This window comes from Macaca thibetana, chromosome 5 (assembly GCF_024542745.1).
Source record: "Macaca thibetana thibetana isolate TM-01 chromosome 5, ASM2454274v1, whole genome shotgun sequence".
Taxonomy (NCBI): domain Eukaryota; kingdom Metazoa; phylum Chordata; class Mammalia; order Primates; family Cercopithecidae; genus Macaca; species Macaca thibetana.
Genome location: NC_065582.1, coordinates 75,692,320 through 75,715,824, shown reverse-complemented (window position 1 = coordinate 75,715,824; position 23,505 = coordinate 75,692,320). Strand labels below are relative to the sequence as shown.

Here is a 23,505-nt window from a genome sequence, read left to right as displayed (position 1 = left end):
AGGAGGTCCTAGCCAATTGCTCCCCTTCTGCATCCCATTTATGATTTCTCTGGTGTTTCATGAACAAGATGGTGGTCTTCTTGGTGGGCAGTATTCTCTCCAATAATTTAAAAGAAAAGTCATAAGATTAGTAGAAATCAGCAACTTATATAATTATGTCTAGTAACTAGTCTTGATTAAAGAGATATGGAAGCAGATGGTTTTCATGATTCATATTAGATCTATTCCCCATTCCACCCCGGAAATCAGACATGCAATATGATCTGAAATGTAGTATCTAGTTTGTGCTTTCAAATATTTGGAGAAGTGACTTCCTTTCTTTGAATGAATCAGTACTGTGGTTCCTCTCCTGTCATAGACAACCTTTGGCCATTCTGTTTTTGACCTTCTCCAGATCCACAGGATGAGCAGGAACGGATCGAGGAAAGGCTGGCTTATATTGCTGATCACCTTGGCTTCAGCTGGACAGGTAAAAAGAATTTGACCCAGGTTTTCAACAAAACCTGACATAGATGCATCAGTCAAGTGTCATTCACAGCATAAAAGGTACCCCTCGCTTTCTTGAGAAAGAATATATGAAAAGAAGAATGAACTAAGTACTAGAAAACCTGGGCTCTGCATCAGCTAATGGTATATACAGCCCAGGGCAGGCCTTTTATCATTTCTGAGATTTAGAATAATATAACTTTCCATTAGAAGATTTAGAGAATATACCCACCTTCAGGAACCTCCTTTGGCAGTTGTGAATATCTAAATTTGGGGGAGATTATTATGTTTCAAAATAATTTTTAGATGTAATTTTTACCATATTTAATGTGAGATTTAACCAGGGCTCCTTCTTTTATATACCTTATGTCAAAAATCTTCATAGTAAACAACACTAAAATTTGCTTTGAGTAAGTGTTAAAACACACATGAATGAGATATTTCACTAATATTTTTGAGAGATGAGAGTGTTTATGTGTAGAATTTTTATGTTAATAATTTATTAAGGAAAAGTTAATTCTAAAATCAATATACTTTATTTACACATTATGATTTGTAGGTTTTAAAAACTATACATTTTCATCTACCTGTGACTTAACCTATTAAAACAACATTGTCAGTCTGGCTTTTTTGTTTTAGTCTTTTTTTTTTTTTTAATATCACTTGTGACTACTTCAAAGAGACAAACATTGTAAAATAATATTCTTCTCCTTTCCATTTCTCAGATTTGGTGATGAATAGGAGCCCATAATACTCATAAAGATAACTGATAATTTAGAGTACATGACTGAAAACAGGAGAAGTGGCCACTTTCTCACTTTTAATAATCTTAAAGTAATTCTTACATACTGATCAGACTTAACTAATTTGGGGATTTAGGGAAGAAAATGATACCAAACTATCCCTGACTGACTTACTAGATAACATTCAGAATTATTTATTTTGCTCTTTAAATATCTTTGTATCCATACCTACATAGTAAATGCAATATGTATATATTTGGTAAAAATTCACATCCTACTGCCATATAGAATGACATAAAATGAAAAGTAAATATGACTCTCATACCTACGTCTGTCTTCTAGCCATGTGCCTCAGAAATAACTGCTAATACCTTCTCATGCTTTTAGAAAAAGTATACAGTGCCTATATTTATGCCTATTATTTAAAAGTAAGAAAAGTTTTACTGAATAATATTCCTCATAAATAGTGTTAACATATGCATATGTATTTCATTCTTTTAAGAGGGTATTTAATTCCACTATATGGAGGTTCCATAATTTTATCAATGGCCTTTGTTGATGGGCTTTAGGTGGTTTCCTGGTGATGGCAGTAAATATTCTTGTGCTTTGGTATATTTTTGTGAGTATATCTATAGGGCATATTAGAAGTAGAATTGCTGGGAAGAAGATACATATATTTTTAATTTTGAAAGATATTGTCAAATTGCTTTCAAAAGAAGTCACCCCATTTACACACCCACACACACATACACACACCCCATAATGTATAAGCATCCATATGGAATGGTTTTTTTGTTTGTTATTTTGTTTGTTTTGTTTTGTTTTATTTTATTGAGACAGGATCATGCTCTGTTGCCTAAGCCAGAGTGTAGTGGCACAATCATAGCTCACTGTAACTTCAAACTCGCAGGCTCAAGTGATCCTCCTGGCCCAGCCTCCTGAGTAGCTAGAACCTTAGGCAAACACTACCATACCCAGCTAATTTTTTAAAATTAATTTTTTGTAGAAATGGGGTCTCACTATATTGCCCAGGCTAGTCTTGAGCTTCTGGCCTCAAGCAATCCCTACCACCTCAGCCTCCTAAAGTTCTAGGATTACAGGCATGAGCTACTGGGCCCACCCAACCTATATGGAATGTTAATAGTAGAATTCAAAGGAAAACTTTGTGTCTTCTTCCCTGGATCAGTTAATGCTTCCTCGACCTCTTATTCACCTGACATGAAGTCAAAGACAGGCATTTATCCAACCACCATAATATAGCTACAGCTAGTATTTATCAAAGTATCCAGAAACAGGATTTATAATACTCGAAAACATCATTTATGTTAATTAAAGGGAGAAATGTTTTATTTTTCTTGTTATCCTTCATTTATTTTCCATTATCTTGCTTAAAAGCATAAGCAAGTATTAATGATCTCGTTTGCATTTTGAAATCAAATGGGCCTGAATTATGCATATCTTATCATCACTGCCTCATACTTATTTTCACTATGCAGTGATCAATTCTATACCCAGTTTTAGGGAAAAAAATCCACAATTAGTACTAGAAGAACAAAGGCACTTAAGAGTCACTTCTAATATGTAGAAATTAAAGAACCCAAATACTCACACCACAATATAAAGAACACAATCATGAACACATCATGATTTTGTGATTTTACAAAATCACAAAACAAGGTGTAGAGACTGAAACCTTGAAGTTACTGTGTTTAGAAAGTAGTATTTTATCTTCTAGAATTAGCAAGAGAACTGGATTTCACTGAGGAGCAAATTCATCAAATTCGAATTGAAAATCCCAACTCTCTTCAAGACCAGAGTCATGCACTGTTGAAGTACTGGCTAGAGAGGGATGGGAAACACGCTACAGGTAAGTGGGGAACTATATGTGTATTGGGCTAAAGTTGGACATGTCTTGCTCAACAACCGCATCTTGCAAATTCAGTAAAACAGTAAAGAAGCAAATGCCATTAATCCACAGTACAGCAGGTCCTTGAGTAATATCATTTTGTTCAATGTCATCTCCTTATAACGTTGATGAGAAAAAAGAATTAATTCCCAGCAAGGCCACTGTCTGTGTATAGTTTATGTATTCTCCCCATGTCCGTGTGGCTTTTTCCCCAGTACTCCAGTTTCCTCCCACATCTCAAAGATGTGTATATCAGTTTCACTGGTGTTTCTACATTATCCCAGTCTGAATGAGTGTGGGTGTGTGTGAGTGCCCCCTGCAATGGGATGGCATCATCTCCCAGGTTGGTTCCCATGCAAAGTGCTCTGAGCTGCTGGGTTAAGTTCCAGCCACTTGAGACCCTGAACTGAATAAGGGGATTGGGAAAAGAATGAATGAATTAATACAAATTATTGTCAAATAAAAATGTGTACAGTGTATGATAATTATACAAGTGCATGAAATAAATGATGCCTTAGGAAAGTACTCAATGAGCCCACCATATTTGTTATTGTTTGTTTACGAACGGCATGGTGGGAGGAGGTGCTCCTTACAATTTTCACTTTGCGAAGATTTATTCCTTGATTGAACCCCACCACCACTATGACCGCCATCACTCACTGGTTCCTCAAAAATTGAATAATTATCTTATTTGTGTTTACTAGTCTTTCTTAAATGTATGTGTAGCTCACTTTCACTTCAGTGTTTAATATTAGAAGTATTTGGGGTTTTATTTTGAAGTTTGGCCATGTTTTTGTGACCAGAACATTGTTTTCTAAGAATCTATCAATGATGTTGAGTAAGAACTTAGTGAACTACTGTAAGCAAATGAGAACAAGCTACTGTCACTTCTAAAGCATGCATGTTGCATAAAAACTCTTGCACAATATGTGTATGAACAGCATTAAATAACAGCTGTCACTTCTAACAGTAATGTTATTCAAACCGCAATATTTTTAAAATATTGATAAGTGGACACAATTGCTTTATTTAGCATTGTTTCACTGGTAGTGCATTACCTTCTGTTTCTGCTTCCTTTACTCATAAATAACATCCAGTCTATATTTATCATTCCTTTTCTTTACATTCTTCTAAGTAGGATTGTCAGATTTAGCAAATAAAAACAGAAGGACGCCCAGTGAAATTTAAGTTTCAAGTGGTCAGCAAATACATTTTTAGCATAAGCATGTCCCATGTGATATTTGGGGCATATTTATACTAAAGAAGTATTTGTTTTTTATCTGAAATTCAGGTATGGCGGGTGTCCTGTATGTTATCTGATGATTCTACTTTTAGGACTTGTGCCCATGCTGTGCCACTTTTTTTAATATGCATATCTCTTTTGTCTGTTGGCTTATTTTTACAAAGACTTTTAATTAGGCTTTGATTGTTTTTTTCTGTACAGATATCAAAAATTGAGTGAGGCAGTTAAGTGAAAGAGATTTCTAAGAGTACCTCTCAGAAGTAATAAATGCCCTTTCTCTAATGTGTCAGATACGAACCTCATTGAATGTCTCACCAAGATCAACCGAATGGATATTGTTCATCTCATGGAGACCAACATGGAACCTCTCCAGGAGCGCATCAGTCATAGTTATGCAGAAATTGAACAGACCATTACACTGGATCATAGTGAAGGTCAAACTGTGTGTGTGTGTCTATGTGTGTGTGTGTGTATATGTTGTGTCTGTGTGTGGTTAATTGAGGCACTGGACCTACTGTCTTTTTTTGTTTGTTTGTTTTTCAGAAGGGAGACCGTGGCCTATGGTGATCATATGTTCTTTTCCTTGCTACCCTGAAGCTTTCCTCCCTGTTTTACACACCCTCCCACCTCCATTTCATGCTCATTCTTTGCTATTTTACAGATAACAAAATGATCCATTGAATTCCCTTTCCTCAGTTCCATGGTGGCACTTCTTACACTTGTATTTTTTTACGCTACCTTAGCCACGTGTTTCTAGGCTCACAACTAGGACTATATCACTACCAGTGACTGTACATTTTCTCTTTTACTTCTGCACCGACAGTGCTTCAGACCCTCGGGGACCTCCAGCCATTGGCCCTACCACATTTTCAGTATTAAAATTTCCCTAACCTGTTCTCATTCGTTTGTGGTCTCTAACACTGTTTTGTTTTGTTTTTTTTCTCTCTCTCTTATCTCTATTTTACTTGTTATCTTCTTCCTTCAAACCTCCAACACTGTCTCTTTTCTTTATTTATACCCAGCTGATGACCAGGCTTCCTATTTCTTAGAAAATGTAGGAATAATCAGAAGCAAATGTCTATATTTTTCCACCACAAATCTACCAATGTGAGTGCATCTCAATGCATGTACGTACTCTACCTTCCATCCTATTAAAATAGATAAAATTTCCTCACTTTGCTAAAGCTATCATCTCTTGTTTTATACTAGATTTCATCTCCTTTTACCCAATCAGGGACTCCATTCCTGCAAGTATCCATTTTGGCTTCCTACCACTAGACCATACCCAACAGCATTAAACCATGCTTTAATAGATCCCATCTTTAAAAACAAAACAAAGCAAATAACTCCTTTTACCCTATATGTCCCCCCTGTTTTACTGCTGTTACTCCATCCATTTCATAGGAAACCTCTTAAAGGGATAGTCTGAATTTCTTGTCTCTGCTTCCTCTCTTCCCATTCCCTCTAAAACTCTCTGTAATTCACTCTAATCAATCTTATAAAATTCACCTATTGTTTCCTCATTGTCAAGTCTAGCAGGCAGTTCTCATTCTTCAACTTACTTTGCCACTGAGTAACATTTGGCATGAATAGTGAAGCCTTTCTTCTTAAAACATTTTCTTTACTTAAATTTCATGACATTCTTGCTTCTTCTTCTTCTTCTTTTTTTTTTTTTTCTACTTTACTGGCTGTTTCTCCTCACTTTTTTTTTTCTGTGGCAGTTTACTTCTCATGGATATGAATGATGATGTATCTTAGTGTTGGGCAAGAGCCTCACAGCTTGTCCTCATCTCCCACCTCTCTCCTTATCGCACTGGTCCTGCACGCCTGGCCTCCTTGCCATTCCTCTGCATTCTCCTGTTTCAGGGCCCTGGTATTTTCTGCTTCCTCCACCCTAGCATGTTCTTTCCTCAGATCAACATATACCTTTTTCTCACTTTATTTAGATCACTGCTCAAATGTCACCTCCTAAGCAGAGCCTTTCCTGACAAGTCTATTTAAAATACTAGCCCCATTTATCGTCTGCCTTTATCCTGGTTTGCTTTTCTCCCAATATTTATCATAAATATATACCTGCAGAAATGCAAGTTCAGTGAGGACAGAAGCTTTTTCTATCTTGTTCACTGCTATATATCCAGCATCTAAGGAGCACATACTATGTAGTTGATGCTCAATATATATCTGTTGAATAAGTGAGTCAATAGATGAATGCCAGTCACTCCTCTGCTAAACATCTTTCAATGACTCCTCATTTCCCTGGATATAATGAAATTCCTTAGCCTGTCATAAAAGACTCTACGTAAAAAGAGTACTATCCTCATAGGCTAGAGTGAGGATTAATCAAGTTAATACTTGCAGCGCACTTGGAACGGTGCCTAACACAGAATAAATTTTCAGTATGTATTAGCTATTATTTGTTATGATGATTATTAACTGTACTCTTCTTACTCTTCAGATTCTGTGCTTTGACTATCTCAGTCCATTCCCACTTACCATTACGTCTCCTTGGCATGTAACACACTCTGTATTTTCTTTCCAAATTCTAACCTCATGTTAGGTGCTCCCACACTCATTGACTGGCACCTATGACCCAGTTGCTCTGCATTGGAATTGACTCTTAACTTGCATAGACTCTTCTACATGATCAGTATCTTGAAGGCGGACGCAGTGTCTTCTTCGTCTTTGTAATCCATCAGCCCATCTCAGGATGTAACACATAGTAGTTACTTAATAAATATCCATTCAATATAGGTAAGCTTCAACTAAATACTTAAATAATTCTCCCTTTAGGGTTCTCGGTACTTCAAGAGGAGTTATGCACTGCACAGCACAAGCAGAAAGAGGAACAAGCTCTTTCTAAAGAAAGCGAGACCTGCGATCACCCTCCTATCGTCTCAGAGGAAGACATTTCTGTTGGTTATTCCACTTTTCAGGATGGCATCCCCAAAACTGAAGGGGACAGCTCAGCAACAGCACTGTTTCCCCAAACTCACAAGGAGCAAGTTCAACAAGATTTCTCAGGGAAAATGCAAGACCTGCCTGAAGAGTCATCTCTGGAATATCGGCAGGAATATTTGTGAGTTTCCAAAGAAGGCCTGTCAAATGTAATACCAAAGAAACAGGCTAATGTGGATGCCAGGCATATATAAGCATAACTAGTTTTTAAATAATTTTAAAATGACCCTACCAATCACAAGTGCCAGAGCTAAAGGAAAAACAAAAGCATTAACATGTAAGAGACATAATTGTGACAGTGTTTGGGGCACAGACCTACAAGAACCAACTTCCAGAGCTGTGACTTTGAACAAGTCCTTAAGTGCTTTGAATCTCCATTTCCACATCTGTAAATTATAGTAATAATACACACTTGACTCATCTCACAGGGTCAAAAGTGTGTTTATGAATGCTTCATCTAAACTGTAAAATTCCCTGTAGATGACACAGCTATGACTTATAATATTGCTGCACCTCATTTTCTCTGTAATACTTCAAATATGGAGCTCATCATGCCATTGCTGGTTAGGAGTGTGATCAGTGATGATGTAGCTACCACAGCCAATGGTGCATTTCAACCAATGCACCATGAGGTGCATATGAGGGGACTAGCCATAAAAATATAAATGCAATGCAAACTAGCCACATAGAATAAAAGACTATTAAAATGTGTTGGAATAGAGTTGGGGTGGGAATAAAGATAAGTCTTATGAAGAGCTTCTGGCTGAAGGAAGCTGCAGAGCCTAATTCAGCTCAGAATTTAAATTCCAGCCTTTATGGAAGCCAAGGAAGAAAGAGTTGTGTAATTGACATTGATTATCCAGAAAAAGAAAACAAATTGTGAGAAAGGCCAACATATCCTTAAACCTGAAGTCTGAGAATAGGGTGTCATGAGATTGTATCAAAGCATTTCACTTGTCATTTGGTGAGTTTTATGGTCACTGACATGAGAAGAGGATGAAATGGGTAATGAAATTATCTTTTCTTGTACTGAGCCACCCTTGCCCCATCAACCTGTAGGTTTTAAGGGTGAGCATAAAGAAAATATAAGTAAGAAGGAGAAGGACTAAGGAAAAGATGGGAAGAAGAGGAGGGGATAAGAGAGAGACATTTTAGGCATTTAATATCTATGGAGTGATAGATTGCACTAAATACCAAAAGAAGACACAGAAAAGGCAAATAATCTTATTTAGCAGTTGAGGTTATCAAAGTTATACTGGAGTAACTCCAGACTATCAATGAAAAACGTTTCCATGTCAACAGATGCCTCTATTATTAAATGAAACAGTTTTTCAGAGGTACAATAAGAATTTCCTTGTATTTATAGTTATGATAACTATATTAACATGGGGATTTATTTAATTCTGCCAAATTTTGATCCTTGCTTCAAAAGCCTTATTATCTACAAATACTTATGTAAAATTCATCGCATCCTCAATATCACCTTGAGTTATAAAAGAAAAGATGAAACTATAACTTACATACATTGTAGAGGTTGGGTAACTGTAATACATTTTAGGATAATTTTCATCTTTAGAATAATACATCACTCTCTGCCAGTGGTAGATCTCAATGAGCTACAACTCTATATCTCATCAGATTATTTTTCTTCAAATGCCTTTCTTGGCCAAATGTACAAAAACTATTTTGACTCTCATAGACTATGGAAAAACCAGCTCCATCTTACCTTTCAATTTGCTTGCTTGAGCGGGAGGTGAAATGCAAATGTCCCTGAAGTCTCATTTGACTTTTTCATTCCAGTGTGACAACTCCAGGAACAGAAGCATCAGAGACTCAGAAGGCTACGACAGTACCTGGCTCTCCCAGCAAGACACCTGAGGAAGTTAGCACCCCTCCAGAGGAGGACAGGCTGTACCTCCAGACCCCAACATCCAGTGAGCGGGGAGGCTCTCCCATCATACAAGAACCCGAAGAGCCCTCAGAGCACAGAGAGGAGAGCTCTCCGCGGAAAACCAGCCTCGTAATAGTGGAGTCTGCCGATAACCAGCCAGAGACCCGTGAAAGACTCGATGAAGATGCAGCTTTTGAAAAGGTAAGACATTCCTCTCCACTTTCTCGCCCACCTGTAACAAAGCTACAAATCTTCCAGTTTCCATTTCTCTGATGGTTTATTTTTTTCACTTCAAAACAAAAAAGTTAACCAAATTAATTAACCTGGCACATGGAAATCCTCAATCCCTTTTAAAATCTGAGAGTCGATTAATCTAGAAGAAATGGTGCACAGTTCCAGTGCTAGTGATTTGATCATAAGCGCTGATCTTATCACTGGAAAGTCTTTTGCTAAGAAAAATGAAAACGGTGGTGAAACAATATATCTGGAGGAGCTTTTCAAAATTAGTAAAGTTGGGCATGAAAGTTGGTGGCAGAGATTAACAGCAACAGGTAAGTCTGCCATGGGATGTGCTGGGACCAGCAGGCTTGTTAGATCTCTGGCCTGTCAGGTGATGAGCACGCAGACTGTGGATATTGGGTGGGGTTTAGCTGCCAATATAAATTTTTCTCATTAGATGCAAGATGATTTCCAAGTTAGATTTTTTTTTTTAAGATTTATTTTGGGAATGACTGAGAAAAAAAACATTGTACCTAAACTTACAGCAGTTTCTAAATGTACAAATGCCTGACAGTGGCATATTTCATAGCGCTTCCTTTGTCATTAAGTGAGTTTTAAAATTGTGAAAAGGGGTGGGGACCATGTTAAGAAAGTAATCAACCATTGGCCGGGCACGGTGGCTCATGCCTATAATCCCAGCACTTTGGGAGGCCGAGGCGGGCGGATCATGAGATAAGGAGATCGAGACCATCCTGGGTAACATGGTGAAACCCCGTCTCTACTAAAAATACAAAAAAATTAGCCAGGTGTGGTGGCAGGCACCTGTAGTCCCAGCTACTGTGGAGGCTAAGGCAGGAGAATGGCGTGAACCTGGGAGGTGGAGCTTGCAGTGAGCTGAGATCCGGCCACTGCACTCCAGCCTGGGCGACACAGCAAGACTCCGTCTCAAAAAAATAAATAAATTAATTAATTAATTTTAAAAATAAAAAAAAGAAATTAATCAACCATTTATTCTCAAAATATGGTCTATATAGTTCACATACCTCAGAATTGATTGGAGAGCTTGATCCCTTCTCAGAAATCCTGAATTAGAATGAATCCCAGCATAGGGAGAGAGAACAAGAATTTGCCCTTTAGATAACTCCCCAGAGGATTCTCAGCCACAAAAAAAGTATGAGAATCTGTTTGAATTAAACTTAATTTAATATAAATTAAATTAGATATTGTTTTTTCTTTTAAAAAGTAATAGAATTCAAAAACACTTTATATTTCAAAGTGTTTTTCGAGCAGCTTAGCAGTAAAAGAAGAGTTAAGTGAAATAATTGAAATTTTGGGGAAAATAAAATGAAATAGCATATCTTTGGGTTGAAGACACACATGTGTTTTTGTTCACTGTAAGAATGAGATCTGCTGCTAGGAATTGTCTGAAATCATAACTAAAATTAGGAAAGATCCAGGCGGATGAGAACTGTGTCCTGATTTTTGGCAGTTTTCTTAAATAATAAATTCATGCCATGAATGAATTTTTATTCCAAGTTTGCTTTTGCATAGAATTATTCATCTCTCAAATTCTTGGCTTGAATGAGTACTACTAAAAATGTTTCATACATGTTATCTGGGCTAAAAGTTACCAAATTTAGCCTAAGAATCCATAGGCTTAGTGAAGTTAGACTTGAAACAATTATCTGGATAATACATATGTTTAATCTATACTAAAGGAATACATTTGTGTAAATCATTCTGAATTTCACATAATTTATACAGGCCTGTTCGACTTATTCTTGATGAGTATCAGGCATTTCTTTTAAGTTTCCCGTGTGGACCCTTATTTCTCATAACCCTAACTTGGGCATCCAATTTTAATCACTTTTCTTGCCAACCATATTTCTGGGCAGTAGATTCCTGATTATATTTAAAACATAATTTGGTTTAGAATTTACATGTCTTCCTTTAGCAGAGACAAATGTAAACATATAACTTGAGTTTTACAGTATGTTAAGTAGATCTACTTGAGCTTTGTCTTTTTTAAAAACAAAATTTATTTAGGGAACAGTAATTCAATATATGACTCCTAAGGTAATATGTGCTAAGCTAAAATTATGTTTTTTGCTTTATCTCTGGCTTTTGGCCAGAGCCCTAAAATACTATTGATCACTTTATCTCAACTTCCCCGCAAAATTATTCTAATATTATTCAGAGTCTGCCTTTTTTGATGCCAGGGAGATGCACTATTGGTTTGATAATAGCTACAGGAAACTTTGACTTCCTGCAAAAAGTTCTGCTAGAAACAGGGGATATTCCTATACCTTTGGGTGAATAATTCCAAGCCTAAGCACAAGCGTCAGTGGCTCATAATTGTTTACTGAACTGCTTAGGTTCTATATTTACAGTCAGGCTTTTTTTTTTAGGAGTTTAAGTAAAAAAAGTCACGTGAGTAAGCTGCTTATAATTTTGGAGAGATTTTGACAGATGGGTTCTCCAACAACTCTCAGAATTCCAGGATTTTTTTTCATTCATTGAACAACAAAAAAACAAAAGAAACCAAAACACTCTATTTTTGTTGATGTCTGAGACCAGCACATACTTGTTTTCACCTCTACCAACGTGTCCACCGAAGACTCTGTGAATAAAAGTTTCACAATACAATGTAAGCTAAAGAAGAAACCAGTAGTGAAGTCATTCCTTAGCATGTTAAACAAAGCAATGCTTCCATGCTTCCACCAGGAGCTAACAGAGGAATTAGGGGAGCTGGAGGCCAGCTCAGATGAGGAGGCGATGGTAACTACCAGGGTTGTCCGCCGGCGAGTGATTATTCAGGTACCCGCTGTTAAATTACTGCACGTCAGGGACAGTCCTGTCCCCATACCCTTAGAGAGTGATCAGCCTGGATCAATGAAGGCTTGGCATGTTCCTTAGGTAGTGCATGGTCATTCAAAAGCAGACTCCTTAATGCTCATAAGTTCTGTTTGCAAAGAAACTCAGTGGTTCCAGCTTTCCTCCAAGAGAGCCACCAAGCAAGAGCAAGACTTGGCTTCTTCACTTCCACCCACTTCACCTCTCGCTTAACTATTTTTGTTGAAGTTTGATCTAACTTTGGTCATACTCTCCTAAGCATGTTATTACCCACCTGCATTTTTCTTTTAAACAAACTAGTTGACAGGATTTTGTATCTCAGCAATGCTTCTCAACATCGCCTTTGGTTTTCTAACATTCCTCACATTAGAAGCACTTGGGAGTAGTTCCTCAGAATTGGTGCCAAACAGTGCAGTGACCCTTTTCTCTCAACTGTTTAGGGAGACGATATGCCCGAAATACCCCCAGAAACAGTCACAGAAGAAGAATACATTGATGAGCATGGACACACCGTGGTAAAGAAGGTATTGTCTAGTATAATCCAACAGGCTTGATTACAAACTTCCTGTTTAAAATGTATCAATTCCATGGTACTGTCACACAAAAATAAGATACACAAATGAAATACATTTCAGGTTACTAGGAAAATCATTAGGCGGTACGTATCCTCTGAAGGCACAGAGAAAGAAGAGATTACGGTGCAGGGAATGCCACAGGAACCTGTCAACATCGAGGAAGGGGATGGCTATTCCAAAGTTATAAAGCGTGTTGTATTGAAGAGTGACACCGAGCAGTCAGAGGTGAGACAACCTGATTCTCTAAAACCCATTTTATGGAGAGGAACAAAATAGAACTCAAAAAAGATGAATGAGATTGTTTATTCACATTTTCCTCACATCTCCCTTTTATATGGCAGTTTGCTTTTAGTTGCACGTTCCGTTTTTGTTTTCATGATTCTGTGTGATTTTAAGACAGCCATCAGGGAGACTTCTAGGCATTATACTCATTGTTTTTGTTTGGTCTTTTTAAAAATATCTATTCTTTATTTAATTCATGGTTGACCACTGCAGAAATCCAAAAGTCAAATTTTGAAAGAATACAATGCTATTTGCTGGGCAAGCAGTACGCTGTGGAGAGACTGTGTAGAAATGCACTGTGGGGCTTGTGCCTGCTTGGCACACCAGCCTTCTGAAAGTCACTCTAGATAAATATTTGATATTCAGATTTCTGCATTGCAGAGTTACTAAAATCAGGATCTAGAAACTCTTTGATTTATCCTTTTAGCTTTTTGTTTTTTGTTTTGAGACAGAGTTACACTCTGTCACTCAGGCTGGAGTGCAGTGACATGATCTCAGCTCACTGCAACCTCCACCCCCGGGTTCAAGCGATTCTCTTGCTTCAGCCTCCTGAGTAGCCGGGATTACAGGCACCCACCATCATACCTGGATAATTTTTGTATTTTTAGTAGAGACAGCATTTCACCATGTTGGACAGGCTGGTCTTGAACTCCTGACCTCAAATGATCCACCCGCCTCAGCCTCCCAAAGTGCTGGGATTACAGGCATGAGCCACTGCACCTGGCAATCTATACTTCTATTTATTTCTGTTTTACTTCCCTCTTTCAGGGACATATTTACTTGCTTCGACAACAATTTGTGAAATTCTCACTATTTTCCATTCATTCACATCCTCAAAATTTTATATTATACACATGAGATTCTCTAGAAATCTACTTTTCAGTTTCTCATAGCTTTTAGAGCTCCTCCTTTGGGGGCTAATTTTATCTTCATAATACCAAAAGAAATTATTTAAACGTGAGAAGAGTTTTTTCATATTATTATGTCTGTATTACACTGAGCAGTTTCTTATTCACAAAACTGATAACTTTTTGTTCAAATAACTAATTAAGTTTGCTTTGGTGTTGTGGAGATATAGTCATGATGTACATATTACCAATAGGTTATAGTTTGTTTTTTTCTAACTCTGCTTCCCATTGCTGTTTTTTGGAAAGCCAGTATGTAACATTATAGTTTTGTCCTTTGTTTTTTAACATAGAAAAAATTCATCATAGTTACATTTGGCAATCAGACATTGTCTATTGTGTGTCCTTCGATCATTAGGTCACTTTGTGTGAGCCCAGCATTTTGTCCAGTACCTCACAATTTCAGGCTGAGCCAGTGGAAGGCCGTAGAGTCAGCAAAGTTGTTAAAACAACTGTGGTACGTGGAGAGAGGATGGAGAAACATCTGGGGGATTCTAGTTTAGCCACTGATCTTCCTTCAGCCAAAGATGACTTTGAAGAGGTATAGAAGCATCATCATTTTGTCTTTGTGTATGTGTGTTTTATGTTGCTTCGCATTTGAAAAGAAAATCGTTTGTCATTGTGTAATTCCATACATGAATTCATGGAAAGGTACAGAATAATTCAAGAGGGTAGAACTCCTGTTTGAATAACTTGCAGAGCAATGTTTCCTCAAACTGTGGTGTTCACTGGTGTCACCTTAACAGCTTTTAGAAGTCCAGATAACTAGGATTTGCTTCTGCCGAATCAGACTCAGAATCTTTGGAGCTGGGATATGATTATACATCTTGTTTAAAAGTCACAGAAGTGTCTTGCTTTGTCAATTAATAAGGGAAAGAAATAAAGACATTGCAAATTATATTTGCTAGCCAATCTTTTCAGATATTATCTGTGATAGACCTTAAAGAAAATTCAGATATATTCCATGTCCATAAAATTTAAAAGCATTTACAATTATTTAAGTTCTGGTTTCCAACAATTAGAAAATGGGTCCACAGTAACAGATCCACAAACTCTTACTAAAATCCCCAAATTCTGAAAACCAAAACAAATTTTGTAAGTTAATTTGGAAGTAAAACTTGAAATAAATTGGCATAGAGCTATTCTGACATGAAGCTTTTTTATTCTACCTAGAGTGAATGTTTAGTGATATAAAAATGCGTTTGATTGCAGGATGTCATCTTCACCTCCTCTGGGGTGTTAGTATTACACAGTACAGTCATGCATCGCTTAACCCACTTATGCCAGAGGTTGCAATTTTTAAAATTTTTGCATGAGTGAAAAATCAGACCTTGGTGATGACCTTGAGCAGTAGGATATAAATAACTTCCACATGCCTAGCGTTCACTAGGCATAAGTGGGTTTTAATGACAGGGATAGGTGCTGGGAAGTACATCGTTAGACACCTTTGTCATTGTGTGAACATTGTAGAGTGTCCTTACACAAACCTAGATGGCATAGCCTACTACACACCTAGGCTGTAAGGTATAACCTATTGCTCCTAAGCTACAAACCTGCACAGCATGTTACTGTGCTGAATACTGTAAGCAATTATAACACAATGGTAAGTATTTTCCTATCTAAAAATAGAAAAGGTTTAGTAGATATACAAAATAAAAGATTAAAAGTGTTCTACTTGTATAGCATACTTCCCATGGAGCTTGCAGGACTGGAAGTTGCTTTGGGTGAGTCAGTGACTGAGTGGCGAGTGAATGTAAAGGCCTAGGACATTACTATACACTACAGTAGACTTTATAAACACTGTACACTTAGGCAATGTTTAAATTTTCCTTTAAGTTTTTAAAATCTTCTTTCTGCAATAATAAATTAACTTACTGTAACTTTGACTTTATAAGCTTTTACATTTATTTTAACTTTTGACTCTTTTGTAATAACACAAGTTAAGGTGCGAACACGTTGCACAGGTGCATTAAAAATTGTTTTTCTTCATATCCTTGTTCTATACACTTTTTTCTGCTTTTAATTTTTTAAATGTATTATTTGTTTCTACTTTTTAAGAATTTATTTTTTTTTTTGCTAAAAACAAAGACCTAAATATGTACATTAGCCTAGGCCTACACAAGGTCAGAATTATCAATATCACTGTCTTCCTCCTCCACATATTGTCCCACTGGAAGGTCTTCAGGAGCAATAACACATGGAGTTGTCATATCCTAAGAAAACAGTGTCTTATTCTGCAATACCTCCTGAAGGACCTGCCTGAGGCTCCTTGATAATTAACTGTTTTTTAATAAGTAAAAGGAGTACACTCTAAAATAGTGATAAAAAGTATCACTTTTATAATACTTGGTAATGAAAAGTGACTGTTACTGATTTATGTATTTGCTATACATAGTAAATGTATTTACCATACATAAACCAGTAACATAGTCATTTATTATCATTATCAAGTATTATGTACCCTACATAATTGTATGTGCTATGCTTTTATATGATTGGCAGCTTAGTAGGTTTATTTACACCAGCATCACCACAAACATCTGAGTAATACATTGCACCATGAAGTTAGAACAGCTATAGCATTGCTAGGTGACAGGAATTTTTTTTAGCTCCATTATAATGTTATGGGACCATGTCATATATGCAGTCCATTTTTAACCAAAATGTCATTATGTAGCATGTGACTGCATATGCATTATATTACCTTGCTAAAATCCAAAAGGGAAAAAAAATCTAAATTTTGAAACACATCTGGTCCCAAAGTTTTGACTAAGGGATCCTGGGCATGTGCAAACATCTACAAAGTACTTTCGCTATTGGAACATTTTGACACTAAATGCTGTATGTGTGTCCTCTACTATACCCATAATATATATTGAAATCATATATGAATTCATTGGAGTATTAAAAGCAAACTTTTAAAAATACTTTCAGTTTTCACATTTTGACAACTAGCAATCTTGAATGGTCAAAAATGAATTATCTGTGTTATACCGTTTGGGCCTTGTTTGCTTATTTTTGCCTCTGGTTATTATATTTATCATTAAAATCTCCACTGTAGAAAGGAATTGGGTGAAGCAAGGAGGAAATTGAAAGTCAATCCATATGGATGTTAGTTAGCAGCTTTTGTAAAGTAAAATAACAAATCTCCCACACAAATGAGAGAAACTAGAAGGACTTGTTAAATAAAACTCCAAACTTAAATCTGCTTCTAGGAATTGTATTTATTTATCCTTTCATGTATATATTTTCATACTGACTATGAGTAAAGCAAAGCAATAGATCGTTTGAAAGTCTGTAGTTTATGATGAGCTTTGTCTTTTCTTTTCTTCTTACTTCAGGCTTTGAGTTACACAGGTAGCCACATGAAAGTCCACTTACCCAGTTTAGTAGAGAATGAAATCCTGAAAGAGGATGGATCAATAATTAAAAGGTTTGGGTTAGCATGGGGTGATGCTTTGCCAACTAACACCATAAAATTTTTTCCAATTTTAAGAAAAGAAGGAGAGAATCCCTACATCTACCCTAAAGCGGATAGAGAACTGCCTGTATCATAAGGCTTTGGTCAAGTACTGGATCTATCAAAGTGTCATCCCTGTAGTATCCTCTTGATACTTTAAACATAATACTAAGTCATAGCAAGAATGAGACTCAAGCTTATACAGTCTGACTCCTTGGGTTTTAGCAAGTCATCAACTTAGTTGAAGCCAGCCTGCTGGTATTCCATTGTGTTGATAGATTCAGAGAGCATAGGAAGAAGAATCTAATTGATAGATCACAAATTAATTTTGTGACCAGCTATATTCAGCTCAATCTTAGTAAATCATTACTTTGAATGGTATGTGGTTTCTTTTAACGGCTGCTGTATGATTCTGCATGTGAGTGGCAAATAACATAAGCATGAGTTTGATACCCATGAAACGAATGTACCTAGCAATGCTGAAACCTAGGGCTTTAGTGAGTTAAGCAAGTGTCATGAAAGCAGTAAGCAGTACATTTTTATGCTTATACAAGGGGGCTGACTCTGAGGCACACTGGTCTGCCCTGGTCTCTGTTACGGATTTGATGTATAAAGTTGGGCACTGTTCCATAGATCTACTCTCACTTCTCACTGGTCCTCTAACAGCACTGTAAGTATTGAGATTAATAAAATGTGCTCAGCTTCTCAGTGAAAAGACACAATGGAAATCCAAGTTACCATCGTGCTTTTCACTTCATTGAAAAGGGGAGAAAGATTGTCATTCAGAGTATGCTACAAAACTATTTTAAGCCTTTAGAACATAATAATTAGAACAGCAAAATTAAAGGTTCTGTCACAATTCCACTCTCCAATCAAATGGGAAAAGAGCAGCAGCTAGGAATTTAAAAGAGTGTAATTGCTCTCGCAGAACTTAAAAAATGCTACGTGAATTAAGGATAAAATGCCTTTTATACTCTCAACTTTTAAGTCTTTTATTCAATTATTCAGATGAAACCACATAATCCACACATACCCTAACATCATGAGCTCTTCAAACTGGAATAGATTTAGAGATCAATTAATCCAAAGTTCTCAATTATGGCTGGTGATTTTGAAGCCAGGAATATAGACAACTCCATAGAGTTCCCACAGCTAGTTAGTTGTGGAAGCTAGTTAGTTACGGAACTCTATTTGTGATGTACAATGCTTTTTTATATACATTGTTAAAGACATCATATACATGTGTATATTCAGAAACACATTGGCCTACATTTGCCTGCACAGAATATCACGAAATGGCCTATAATGGAGGCTTAACCCCTGGCATCAATGCTATAAGGGCTTCTACTAACTCTTAGCAGAAATAGTTAGAAATGTGCCTTTTTGAAGAAAAAAAAATGGTTGCTGAATATTTAGGAAAACATCAGATTTCAATCATTGGAATCAAATTTGACCTTTTCATTAGCAAGAACAAATTTAAGTTTGCTTCCAGATGCAGAACAATTCATATAGTATTAAAGAAAAAGGGAGAGTAGAAGAATGTAAGGGAAGAAGGAAGACGGAAACAAGGATGTCCAAAAAAAGCTGAAAGTATTTTGGCTGAAGTAAGTTATTTTTTAAAAATCAGGATGATCGTAACAAATACATAGAGGTATTGGATAACGGCAGAACTTCCAGCTTCTTAACACTGGGAACCTATAAGGAAAATGCTGGGTAAAGCTACAAAAACTGATCATTTCCTACGGAGGTTTTAAGTGAAGATGCATGGTGTATGGTTATGGGGACTCAGGCTCTGGAATCTTTGACTCTCAGCCCCACTCATGCTAACTCTGTTATTTTTTATTTGGACTATTGCTAAAATTCTCTAAGATTCAATTTCCTTATTTGTTATAATAATAGTGTCTGGCCCATAAAACACATTCATCAAATACTTGTGGAATGAGAACCTGCATTTAGAAGTATATAGTGAAGAAGGCTGCTCTGCCTATGGAGTAGCCATTTTTTATTCCCTTCCTTGCCTAATAGACTTGCTTTTACTTTACTCCAAAAAAAAAAAAGAAGAAGAAGAAGAAAGAAGAAAGAAGAGGAAGAGGAGGAAGAGGAGGAGAAGAAGAAGGAGAAGAAGAAGAAGAAGAAGAAGAAAGTGAAAAGAGCTGAGAATGAGCAAATTACAATATAATTACTTTTAAGTACAGTTACAGGAAAATATTAGTATGACTTAAAATTAGTATGACTATACAAAAGTTATAGCTCTTGGCCCAATGCAGTGGCTCACACCTGTAATCCCAACACTTTGGGAGACCAAGGTGGATAGATCACCTGAGCTCAGGAGTTTGAGACCTGCCTGGCCAACATGACAAAACCCTGTCTCTACTAAAAATACAAAAAATTAGCCGGATGTGGTGGTGGGCACCTGTAGTCCCAGCTACTCAGGAGGCTGAGGCCGGAGAATCCCTTGAACACGAGAGGCAGAGGTTGCAGTGAACCGAGATCGCACCAATGAATTCCAGCCTGGGCGACAGAGCTAGACTCTGTCTCAAGAAAAGGAGTTATAGTAACCACCAGTCTATAAGGGAGGCAAGTAAACAACAGACTGTTAAATGGCAAGAAATACACAGAATGAGCAACAAGCGTGAGACTCTGAGAATCCGGAGGAAGCAGTTGTCTCTCAGTGGCTTTTCTCTTTTCCCTTTCCTCCCCCACCATCTCCAGATGAAGCCTTAGAGAGCTGGGCAGATCATCTTTAGTTGGTAGCCACCTTCTTATATATTGGTAGACTAATATTTTAGTTTTTAAAGACCGATGCCTCATAGAAAAGTTCTCTGAAAACAGGATTTTGGGAAGTTTGGGTGAGGGTGTGACTGTGAGGTTTAAGCTGGCAGCTAAGGTGTTTCAAATAAATTAAACACTTTTTTTTTTTTTTTTTTTTTTTTAGCCTGTCAAAAGGTACTTGTGGTACTATTTCAGAATGAACCAAACTCTATTAAGTCAGGGCTACTTAATCAAACCATGAATGATTTTATGGTTAGTTTTCAAGAAGATCAAATTAAAGCATGGTTTCATTTATTTAAAATTTTTCTTAAAGAATTAAAAAATACTCGTTGTTCCAAAACACTCTTTAAAAAAATCTCACGAATCATTTTAGAGAGGGGAGCTGTGTTTAAAAGAAAGACATAAAAAGATATCTATAGTTTGTTATGCTGATAGTTTGGTGTGGAAATATCTAAAGGTAATACGTTAAGTACTCGGTGTAATGGTTACCTTCATACCTAACAGCTGCCCTCTAGCAGTGAAAAGAGTGTAATTCTCTCTTGTCTGCTTTTCTCCAGGACAACAATGAGTAAAGCCATTACACAGAAGAGGGCTGTGGTGAAGGACCAGCATGGAAAACGCATTGACTTGGAGCACCTGGAGGATGTACCAGAAGCACTAGACCAGGACGACCTCCAGCGCGATCTCCAGCAGCTCCTTCGGCATTTCTGCAAGGAGGACTTGAAGCAAGAGGCCAAGTGAGGGGCTGCCCAGTTCTCACACCAGAAACCACACATTCACTCAATATGCAGCTTCCTGTTTCAGTAGAGGAGTGACCTAACTGGCCTAATTAATGGGATACCCCGACATTTCCACTGTTAGCAAATATACGGCATTTTGTTTTAGTTTTCCCCCATCCTCTTTAACTATAAAGCTAATTTGTGACCAAAGATGGCATCCTTCATACTGGGTGCTGTATCCAATACTTTGTTGTGTCTGTGCTAACCTGGGAACTGGCCACCTCCATTGTTCTTTGCTTCTGCACAAGATCCATGAAAATCCATTGATCAGAAGAACTTCACCTGCAGACCTCTTCAAGTGACACTATATAGGAATCCTTCCAAGGGATATCTATGTACAATGTATATAGTTGAAATGCTCAGATGAACAACATATTAAAATTAAAACCACTGCCTATTGTAACTACACTGGGCATCAGAATAAAAGGCCTCTAGAAATTGCTGAACAATGGTTAATTAAGATATTGCTAACACAATCGAGTGATAATATAGTTTTACTGCAAAAGAAGCACTTCAGACCTATTATGTCCTTAGAACTTCCAGAGTAGCCACTGCTCCCAGTTAAAGGTGGGTTAACAGCCTTGCAGAACTGTCCTGAGACAGTATTGCTGGTGCTGGCCAGCCATGGCTTAGGACTCTCCAACAGCCACTCTGAGGGAGGGGAGAAGGGAGCAGAGGCCACACAATGAAACGATGGGGTATTCAGTTGCTAGCAGCTACATTGTGTGGCATTCTAGCATCTTCAGGTCTTTAGATTTTGGACAAGTTTTGGCAGGGTATTTTAAAAGCTATAACTACTGTAGTTTTCCAGTTTTCATTGCTGCTTTAGCAAACCACGCTGTCTTACTGGTGGTACTTTCTTCTGGCCACTGCACTGTAGATAATTCATTGGAAACAAGATTTACTCACTACATAAAAGGTTAAACTCCTTCAGTATGTTGGAGTGGTTTCTTTTCTTTTTTTTTCTTTTCTTTTTTTTTTTTTTTTTCAGGTTTATATCTTCTCTAATACCTGCATGTGGCATTTAAAAATCAAGACCACGGTCAAACCCCTCTTCTAATCACATTAATTGTTTCCATTCTTTTTACCCTGAGTGAGCACTTTTCACTTTCCAGCTAGGTCTGTTTTTCAGCTTGCAGACGAGATTGAGAAATCCTTGAAAATTTGGTTTTGGTTAAAATTTTTGGTTTATTTATTTGAAATCCACACTCCCTTGGAAACTCTTAAGTGCATTTGTGCACTTCTGTTTGTTTGTCTCAAAGAAGGGACTGTAACAATCTGAGTAATTTCCATGTCCTCTTCCTATTCCTCTAGTGGTTGAAGCTGTGTAGCATTTTAACATATATATATTCACAAATATATTCATATAAACAGTATACATTTTGAATCAGTCATTTGTTAAAGAAAAGTATATTCAATGAAGATGAAATTTAAATAAAAAAGGACAGAGTCTATCCTCCAGGGATTGAACATTTTCCAATTATCTGGTCTTTTCCTGTTGTGCAAAAATGACTCATTGCTCCGAATGTCAAAAACAAATGCGACAAACAATGGCACTTCATCATTTAAAGTAATGTTGCCAAGAGAAAAAATTTCCTGGGAGGGAGGTTTCCCACAAGCCAAATCTCCCAAGCCTCAAATGCTAGCACTTTTTGGCAGTTGGATAGGAAATGAAACATTCTTTGGCAGCCAAAATAAGAGAGGCCGATGGTGAAACTTTTTGAGACACCCTATGGCCTTCTTGTCAAAACCTTCACTGGAGCTCAAGAAAAGCATTTCTGTTGTGTTATTTGCAGTGCAGATGATGTCTGTGTAACAACATAATGGTTATTCACCCTTTTTTTGATTTTGATTTTTGCTGTGTTATCAAAAACTTGAATACTGTGAGAAGAAGTGAATTTTCAGTTGACGAATCAGCATCTTGTTCCCATGGTGATAACACTAATTGAATATATCTATGAGGGCATGTATTAGTTAATGGAAAAAAAAATACAACACTAACAATACATAGCTGCAATGTGTACAATGGCTGATTTAATTAAATAAAATGTACAAGTGTTAAATGTGGCAACAGTGATTTGTTCTTCTTTATCACGAATCTGTGATTTCAGGAGAATAAGAGGTTTTAAAAAGATGAGCTAGATTTGAAACCAACAGAAAGACACAAATTGCTTTTTTTCTTAAGGTTTTTATTTAGTTGCTGAATATGCTATATGCCTGGCACTGGATTAAGCACTGGGATAAATAGATTTTGCCTCTGCCCTCAAGAAATTTTTATTGTTCTTGTTATGCAAAAGGAGAAAATAAGGATTTTTGTTTTGGATCACTACTGAATGAAAGAAAATAGGAATTTGGGGACTTGCAGGAGATGAGAAAGGGCAAGTGCGATTGGCAGCACAGCAAGACTGGTTTGGTCCTCTCTCATGAGGCCATGGC

General features: G+C 37.0%; 1 protein-coding gene across 41 annotated transcripts in view; it reads left to right on the top strand.

The window, feature by feature from the left end:
- The window catches only part of ANK2 (ankyrin 2), a 695,484-nt gene extending 672,348 nt beyond the window's left edge, over window positions 1-23,136 (top strand). For 16 of the 41 annotated variants that reach the window (XM_050792385.1, XM_050792390.1, XM_050792391.1 and 13 more), the window contains 10 exons: window positions 395-469; window positions 2,965-3,096; window positions 4,669-4,812; window positions 7,169-7,454; window positions 9,134-9,425; window positions 12,737-12,820; window positions 12,932-13,096; window positions 14,417-14,599; window positions 17,400-17,491; window positions 20,848-23,136. In XM_050792385.1, the coding sequence (XP_050648342.1) occupies window positions 395-469; window positions 2,965-3,096; window positions 4,669-4,812; window positions 7,169-7,454; window positions 9,134-9,425; window positions 12,737-12,820; window positions 12,932-13,096; window positions 14,417-14,599; window positions 17,400-17,491; window positions 20,848-21,031 (1,637 nt within the window). In that variant the 3' untranslated portion in view covers window positions 21,032-23,136. Of the gene's footprint in view, window positions 1-394; window positions 470-2,964; window positions 3,097-4,668; window positions 4,813-7,168; window positions 7,455-9,133; window positions 9,426-12,167; window positions 12,261-12,736; window positions 12,821-12,931; window positions 13,097-14,416; window positions 14,600-17,399; window positions 17,492-20,847 lie in introns of all 41 variants that reach the window. The other 25 variants (XM_050792405.1, XM_050792409.1, XM_050792407.1 and 22 more) reach the window with 5 other exon arrangements.
- The last annotated feature ends 369 nt before the right edge of the window (window positions 23,137-23,505 follow it).